Source organism: Epinephelus moara, chromosome 2 (genome assembly GCF_006386435.1).
Source record: "Epinephelus moara isolate mb chromosome 2, YSFRI_EMoa_1.0, whole genome shotgun sequence".
In the NCBI taxonomy this organism is placed as follows: domain Eukaryota; kingdom Metazoa; phylum Chordata; class Actinopteri; order Perciformes; family Serranidae; genus Epinephelus; species Epinephelus moara.
The window spans coordinates 30,441,653-30,450,727 of NC_065507.1; the positions used below are offsets into that span (position 1 = coordinate 30,441,653).

Below are 9,075 nucleotides of genomic sequence, written 5' to 3' on the forward strand. Positions count from 1 at the left end.
AATTAAACTTCCCGTCATGACTGGGCTGCATTTCTGTCAGTGGAGTCATTTTTTTCCAAACAGCTGATTGGCCAGTGGGTGGTGCTTTTTATAGGATCAGATTCAACCCTGAACTTACCCTGCTCTGGAGCAGGATAGCCATTCAGAGTAAGTTACCATGGTGATCTACTCCGATAAGAACTGAACCGGTTTCGTGAGACCAAAAACCCAGGGTTAACCCTGAAGTTACCTCGCTAAGACATTAATCCTGCTTCGTGATACAGGCCCCTGGTCCAGTATGTAACTTAAACAAATGTGATGTGGAAATTTGAAGCCTCTTGTGCGATGACACTGAGAATGGGAGACATTTTTGTAGCCAGTAGATAAACTTAATTGATTCTGGATTTGTCAAGGATGTAGAAGGAGTAGATGTAATTTGAAGAACTTTTAACTAGGTAACCAAACCTTTTTTGGGGGGAGACCATATCACACAGAAAAGCCTCAAGGGCAAAAAAGCAAAACAGCACCCACAAGTGCCATAATTCACACCTCTTGTGCCAAGATTTACACCACAGAAAACCATTTTTTTTTTCATGTGTCTTTTTATATATATATTCATGTTATGCAGAAAACCAGTGGTTGGAAATACATCAGGTCATGGTAATAGGCCAGTTTCACTGCACATACTGACTTGTCAAAGCACAGGTAAAACTAAGAATGTTATTGATTACTCTGTTACATAAAAATGTCCTAGTAAGTCATACCACTGAGCCAGCATACACAGCACCAAGTATGTAGAAGCAGAATCTAAAATTAATGGAGATCTTGGTGATGTTGTTAACCACATCTGTTTTCTTGCAATGACATGTCAAAATATCTGCTGTGAAAAAGGCCCACAATTGTAATTCTTTTAGTGAAATGGTGTGCAATGGTATTGTCTTTGTAGATTTCTAACACACAGACTGTTCTGTGTATATTTTGTCATAACAGAGGCATTCCTGAAAATGTGTTTAACCAGTTTCCTGGTCAGATGCCGAAAACCGAGAATGTTCATCCACATATGACGGGACAGCCTGGTATAGAGGTATTCATTTATAACTGCATATATAAGCACTTAACTCACTCTCAGATATAGCAACACTGAAGTATAATACCAGCATGGTCTATACAAATTGTATGAAGCAAATGATGTTGCTATTTACGCATTTTGTCCTGTGTAGTGTCAAGCCAAAATTGTAGTAACAGTGATGAATGCTTCAAATTTTTGTGATTTTTAATATATAAAGGATCAAAAGTGTGGATCTCCAAGCTTTAGTTGAAACTGCACTTGCTACAGTAATTTTATCTTCTTTTTTTTTTAACTATCTCCTGTGGCTGTCTCTTTGTCATCCCTCAGCACAGTGAAGGAATGACTCAAGGTGAACATCAGATGATGCTAGATGGATACCGTGCCATTAATGAGGCTTATTCACAATCACAGGTAAATCTTCACACCCAGTTTAGTTCAAGCTGATTAAATGTCTCTCCTGTGAGCGATAGAAGAAGAAGAAGAAGAAGAATAGCTTTCAGCTCAAGCCTTTTTTTTTGCATTTGAATGTCAACTTTTCTAAAAGTTAATTTGTTCTCATTAGTACAGTTGAAACAAGACAAGGCTAGGTTACCTCAGTTGGCAGAGAACTTTCTGTGTTGTGCCACATTTGAATTTAAGGGCTGTGGTGTAAACTCTTTGAGTTGGTACCTTGAAACCTCTGCTCATTAAGCATTAATATGGGAAAAATAAAATGATCATGTTATCATTGTCTAACAGGGAAATTCAAGAGAAGACTCATCTAGGCGAGAAAGCAGACACAGAGGCTATGGCAGGAGATCAAGATCCAGATCTGGTTCACGGTAAGAGGCTGTGCTCATCACGGATAATTGTTTAGCGCTGTGGACTCAGTCAGATGTTGTTATCAAACAGAGTTCTGTTTGTCATAGTTTTTATTGGGGCACATTACACTTGCCATAGCCTATGTTTTTTAAGAGCTTTTAATGTTGGAGTGGGCTAAGCAATCCTTTTATAATCTGTTGCAGTAGTCAGTGGAAGGGGTGGGTATTGCCACTGATTTCCTGAATCGATTCGGTTTTGATTCACAAGGTTTCGATTTGATACCGATTCGACTGGGGATACTTCAGTTACAATACCAATTTTTGCTAGAATGTGAAAGAGATTCTCAGAGAACTAATACTGTTAACTGCACAAGGAATTATTAAAAAATAAAAAAGTTGGATAAACAAATTCAGAACAATAAATAAAGATGAATAAATTCAGAACAGTATTAATACTGAATATTTTATAACCAATTGTTGTTTCTAGAGCAGCAACAGTAATATTGAATAAGCAAAGTCACAGTATAACCTCAGTATCTGACTGGAAACAAATCTAAAACGTCAATAAAATAAATCATAGTCCTGACGTCACAATACTGATTGAAGTATAGAACAAATTAAGAACACAGTCATCAGTCAGTATCAGTCCTCCTGTCCTCTTTGCTGTTCCCTCTGCTAGTGGGGAGATTCACTGCCTGCAGGTAACTAATCATTGATAAGTTTCAAGATACGAGGCAAACTGAGCTAAACCATAAGACATAAACAGTTGTTGTGTCAGCTTGTTGGTAACAATTTGCTATTAGCTGGAAAGAGTTCTGTGCTTGTTTATAACATAATATTAGTGGCGGTGGATGAGAGACTGCGGACAAAGCAGACTGAAATACTGCTTTTCTTAATGTTTACATGTTTATGCCTGCTGAACAGGTTTATTGATAAAGTATTGACTTTTTCCTCATGGAGATTTTATTGCACTTACAGTAACAAGTATTGCTGTTATCAGCCTAAGTTAGCCTCACTTCTCTGTCTCCACCGTGGCATCTGTACTGGTGTCCATGTGTCTGTCTTTGTGCGTAAAAGTGGCGCAACAGCCTTGCCACACAGACAGCAGGAAGAAAAGATGCTGCAGCATGATAATAAATTACACCAAAAGGTAAAAAAAGTAAGTGAACAGTTACAGATTAAAGAACCGGTAATGTTGGAACTTCTCAATACAATGATCGTTTATAATGTAGCGCCGGGGGGCCCATTTACTACTGGCAAGATTAGCGGGGTTAAAGCTTCACACATTCATGGGAAAAAAAGTGTATATTAAAAGATCAATCTTGGATTTTATTAATCAATATGGAGTCGTTCAAGTGAAGATTGTTTTGAAATGGATGAATCGATTATTTTAACCCAGCTTGAGTCATTGCATCCTGATGGTTAAATTACACATCAGAAAGAATGTAGTAATTAATGCAGGGCAAGCACTGGTGCTCTCAGTGTCTGCCTTGGACTCCCATTACTCAGTGTCATGTTGTCATGTCCTACTCAGCATATGGCAAACAGGATAACTTCTGTTAGGAATTGCATTATTTGATGTCAACATATTTCAGCTGGTTCAATCTATTGTGTTTCAGATCTCCCAGGAGAAGAAGATCAAGATCTTCGTCACGCTCAAGAAGGTCAAGGCATCGACGCTCAAATTCTCGCTCCAGAGAACGGCGCTGGAGATCTCGCTCTCGTTCTCAGGACAAGAATGAAAGAGAGAAGGACAGAGAGCGCAGACAAAAAGGTCTTCCCAGCATAAAGAGCCAGACACTCAGTGGTAAGTGCTACAACAGAAACTAAATTGTGAATGTCATGTATGATATTTACTAGTACACAGAACAACTGGAATCACGCCTACATGCAAGTCGCAGCATCTGCCTAAGCCTATAGAGAGGGGCCACTTTAATTTAACAAGTGATCACTAAAATGAAACCTCACTGCTGTGTATCTGCAGAGGGCTACAGCACGCAATTATCATTATCAGTGGTTGTTGATTATATTTTTGGAGTTGAGAACTTTGATTGACTCATGGTGTTTTGATAGACTCAACCTGTATTTTGTATGGTTTATTCAATGGATTTTATTTCCTTGTGAATCCGAAAAAATATTGAATTTGTTTAATGTGTTCCTTAGTACTAATTAGTGCAAAGTACAAAAACCTTGTGCATGTCATTTCTCACACATGCTCTCGTGGAGTTATAGAAGCATTACTATAACTGAGTAGATGTCCACTTAGTCATAGAACGCATTTAAAGAGCTTTATGCAGAATTGATTCTTTTTCAAAAAGTGGCATAAATATAGTAACCTGCCACAGCATTTTAAGGGGAAAGTAAATTTTATGCTTAAAAGGTGAGGTTGACTTCATGCATCCATATATTTCACTGCCAGAATTAACACTACTTTTGGTGCATAATGCAGTAACACAAGTGTTATGATGGTGTTTTTTATTCATCAGCTGCATTTGTTTTAGTCATGGCAAAATTATGAGTGAGCACAAGATGGAAGAGTTTGTAGTCCTCACTAATACCATAAGAAATGAAATTCCTCAGTACTGTGGTTACCTAAAAATAGGGACGTTCAAATACAATTTTTCTCCTACCCAATACTAATATTGATACCTGAACTTGCATAGCAGCCAAAACTATGTACCAATCCAATGTCATTGTAAAAAAAAAAAAAAATCATAGCTGTGTACTACTACTACTACTACCTGTATGGATGTGAAATTACTGCTATCATTGTTGTATGGCATGGCTTTAGAAGATTGCTGGTGTTGAAATTGGTAACAACTTTTGGTAATGGCTAACGTTGCACTATATACCGGGAATCAATTTGCCGCGACGAAGAATTGATTTTTGAGACAACTTCTGTTTTACCTTGGTGTGAAACTACTTTGAAGTTAATTATTAAATCACTAATATCATAATGATGCATAGACTCAAGTACTCGTAGATAGCGGATCTAGCCTTTTAGGCAGTATTTGCGATACTGGTATCAATAGCAGAACAACTGTTTAGTAAACTAAAAGTCCACTTCTCATGACACACCTAGTGTCAAGCATTCACATTTAAACAGACAGTGATGTTTAACACAACCTAAATCTGTTGCATGTTTCAAGCAGTTACGAATCTGAATTTTTTTTTTTCTTTCTTTCTTTTAGTTTGCAGCACCACACTATGGGTTGGACAGCTAGACAAGAAAACTCAGCAGTCTGATGTGATGTCCCTTTTGGAAGAATTTGGCCAGATTGAGTCCATAAATGTAAGTTTGGACTATACACGTCAAAGATAATGCTCTATGGGCTCATAAGATAGGTAATGTAATCAAGAATTTCACTATTACCTTTTCTTTCTCTATGTCCAGATGATTCCTCCGAGGGGTTGTGCCTATATTGTTATGGTTCACAGACAAGATGCCTATACGGCTTTGAACAAACTCAGTAGGGGGTCATACAAAGTCAATCAGAAACCTGTTAAGGTACATAAACACAGATTGGTTTTTTTTTCCCAGTTTTATGTTGTTGTGTGACCTGTTAGTGGTGATTGTTAACTTGATCATAGCTAATGTCATTCTTGCCTAGATTGCTTGGGCTTTGAACAAAGGTATAAAGTCAGCACACAAAAAGTTCTGGGATGTGGAGCGGGGAGTTACCTACATCCCCTGGAGCAAAGTCAAAGTTGAGGAGTTGGAGAGCTATCGAGAAGGGGGTATGCTGGACACAGAGACACTAAATCCAGGTAAACACTTACCTTTTCCTTTAGGATGGCTCAAATGTACCTGCCACGGGATAATAGAAACTGTTTTCTAACAGTGTCATTGTATTTTCCGTTGTGCACAGAGTGGAATCATGGCAAGGACCTCAAAAAGCAGGCAGCTGTAAATGGGGCTCTGGAAAGTGTACCAGCAGATGGAACTGTCACTGCTCACATTCAGGTAATGCTAATACAGTCTTTAAACAACTTTTTTTTTCAACAGTTACAAGTGCTGATATTTTATTGGTTTAATGGCCTTGGTGTAAGAGGCTCACTTCACAGTCTTTCTTGTGGAGGCTGTAAGGAAAATAAATTATTGTTAAACTTGAGTAGTGGAGCTTATCTGAACCACCCTCTCATCTCCTGTTCAAAAATCAAGCCACTTCAAGTTTAAATTTAAAGAAATTACTCAAGTGAATGGCTCAGTCTTCTAAACCAAGGGGGGGGTGACTGTCATGACATGTCAGCTTCATTAAAAGTATAGCTGCAAATTAAAAGGGTCAATAAAAAACCATGTGACTGTTGAGATTACATTCGTTTTTTATTATTAACGAAATATTTTTTTATCGACAGTATGAATAATTTCGTTTTCAAATAAATATTTGGAAACGAAAATGTATTCTTTGGTGTACTTTTACAGAGTTTAGCAATATGTATAGCCTACCTGTATGTATCAAAATGTATAATTTCGGTCGGTGGTATAAATGCTCAGAAGTCTAGTGTGTTTCATTTTTGTAACTTATAGGCTTTAGAAAACATACAAGACACATTTTTAGGAAAAGTCATAGGAAGAGAAGCTTGTAGGTTTTATCTAAACAGAGTTATTTGCATTATAAAAACCGTCTTGGCGGTTCTAGGACAAGTGCACTTACATTGATCACTTCCATAAAATAAAACGAGAAATTGGAGAAGACTGAAACATTTTTTAAAATTTAAATTAGGGAACTGATCACAGATGCATTGTGTCTGTGTGTTTTTACATCTATTGTTGCTTTTAATTTGCAGCTATACTTTTAATGAAGCTGACATGTCATGACAGTCAAGCAATCCCACCCCCCCACCCCGGGATTCCGGGATCAGCGTTGAGCTGCAAGCGACAGGACCCAGTGAAATACAGCTCCAGATGGGATTTCTCATCTCAAGTGACGAGCAAAATTTTGCTCTCTCGCTCTGTCGCTGTTGCCTGGAGCCCGAGCGATGTTTCTCCCGGGCGAATATATGCTCAATCGCCCATTTGCATTGACTTTGTATGTAAACTCGTCTCTAGCGGGAAAAAAAACAGGTCAGGTGTGAACACACCTTTAGCTTCAGAAAGCTTTCACCAGGAGTTGTACCATGGGCCACAGGAAATGCCTTGTCCAAATTGGCTGAAAAATGTATATTGAAATTGTGAAATGGCACACATTATGCCTAGGTCCATGAAATCATGGTTACACTGTATATTGGTGCTTAGCTTAAGTTTTGTCAACCCATTCTCACTCCCACCTCGTCAAATGCCAACTCTTGGTCAGTGGTCCTCTGCATCAGATACCAAGGCACCCTTTAGCATCTGTATGAGATGCACTGGGCCACAACACTTTTTGACCCTCAGAGCAACTGACATAGTATAAAGAGCGAGAAAGTCTGAGTAGGGCGACAGGGGAGAGGGTGGATGGGTCAAACAAACACAGGACTTTGACCCAGGAGACTTTTGTTAGTTTCCCATTTGAAACAAATAGTCAGTATGTAACATAGTATGTCACATGATGGATGTGACATATGCCACATGATATACATCATGTTTTGTTAGAAAATAATTTAATTTCAAACCAAACCATGATCTTTTTTGTTGCCTAAACCCAATGCTTAGGGCACACTGCCTGTGTGAGCAGAGCGTGTGCGTTATGGAACCTCTTTTTTTTCTCGGCAGGTTAGAGCAGCAACATGCCCTGCGTGAGCAGTGTTACTCAGGCGTGGTGCAGCTGCTGCTTAACTGCTGCTTAGCCACGGAACATCTAGAGAATAGGAGTCTCACCTATTTTCTACACGTGACACATGCATTCAGCAAAAATAGACTGTGAAAATGGTCTTTTGATAATCATACTGACATCATATAACCTTTCAATACAGTTTCTAGGGTTGGGAACGATTAACCGATATGACCGGATATCCGGTTTGACAAGCGAGAGATACAGCTGCGTAGGTAGCAGCCTCCTCAATCGATACGAATCAGCCATGAATCCTTAGGTGAATTGATTGTAGAGTCATGGGTATCGGGTATCGCGAGACTAGCAATCGGTTGACTGGCTTTAACAGTTTGCATCTCTAAAACAACGCGAGAGCCGGCGGCATGCTCCGTAGCAGGCATTACTGACAACGATAATGGATGTAAACATCAGCGCCAGCTTGACCGGTGGAGCTGAGGAACAGAAGCTAATGTTGGTTGGATAAACCAGGGAGCAGCCAAGCCGCAGCAGAAACTAACGGCTGGGGTCCACCGGGCACGTCAGCGGCGCGACACGTCTGCAGCGCAAGTCCCGTAGCAGCTTGCCCCCCTGTTAATCAATTACAGCGGCTCCACCGACAACGGGAGTGGTGCGACAACCCCATCTGCCATGCAACAACTCTCTATTTTACGCGGCTCTTCTATTTTTGTCACGCTACGCTCCCATACGCGACCCTCCAGCAGCTAAACGAGCACAATGTGTTTTTAAATGAATAAACCATTATCAGAGGTGATATGTGATGATTTTTTTCCTGCATTTACCCATGTTTATCCGTGACATTGTGTAAATGTCCGTGGCGGACATTTGAAAGAGTAGATGACAAACAGTACAGTAAACTTGTAGATAACTCAAATATATGTAGGCCTAATAACTTAGGTGGAAAATGCTTTAACATTTCATGCAGCCTACATGCAGCCTCTCGGCTCGGCAAACGGTAAACAACCCCGCTGGCTTCTCTACGTGTCGCTTCAGTACGCAGTCAGTGGAGCCCAAATGAATACGCCGCAATGCTACGCTGACATGACGCTTACGTTTGCAGCCGGTGGAGCCCGGCCGTAAAGGCTAATCCTGCCGGTTGTGGGTTGAACGGGGTTCACAGACACAGACAGAAATACGTATTCCTGTCAAATACGGCGGCCATAGTGCTCTGCGGTGCAAGATAACGGCTTACCGGCGACCGAGAAGCCCGGCTCCAGGTCCAAGAAGTCTTTGTCGGTGTCATGACTGGCCAAAAATACCTGAACAGCCGAGCCGTGGCAGCACACAGGTATGTGACGTGTCGGAAGAGAAACGAGCCGTTCACATTTCCACAAACCTCACCGCACTTTAGGGACTGTTCTTTACTTGTCAGGGGAGGAGGGTGGCTGGTTGATTTTTATTTTATTTTGATCCCCCCCTATGTTAATCACTTATTGATGCTGTTTTTGAAGTATGAATAAGTCAATAAGTAATTTATTCC

At 40.1% G+C, this 9,075-nt stretch overlaps 1 protein-coding gene across 2 annotated transcripts in view; it reads left to right on the plus strand.

Moving 5' to 3' along the window:
• LOC126383178 (SR-related and CTD-associated factor 4-like) overlaps positions 1-9,075 on the plus strand; it is a 35,940-nt gene that overhangs the window by 6,002 nt on the left and 20,863 nt on the right. For both annotated transcript variants that reach the window (XM_050033656.1, XM_050033648.1), the window contains exons 9-16: positions 970-1,063; positions 1,376-1,459; positions 1,787-1,869; positions 3,468-3,655; positions 5,040-5,140; positions 5,243-5,356; positions 5,460-5,616; positions 5,718-5,812. In XM_050033656.1, the coding sequence (XP_049889613.1) occupies positions 970-1,063; positions 1,376-1,459; positions 1,787-1,869; positions 3,468-3,655; positions 5,040-5,140; positions 5,243-5,356; positions 5,460-5,616; positions 5,718-5,812 (916 nt within the window). The remainder of the gene's footprint in view (positions 1-969; positions 1,064-1,375; positions 1,460-1,786; positions 1,870-3,467; positions 3,656-5,039; positions 5,141-5,242; positions 5,357-5,459; positions 5,617-5,717; positions 5,813-9,075) is intronic.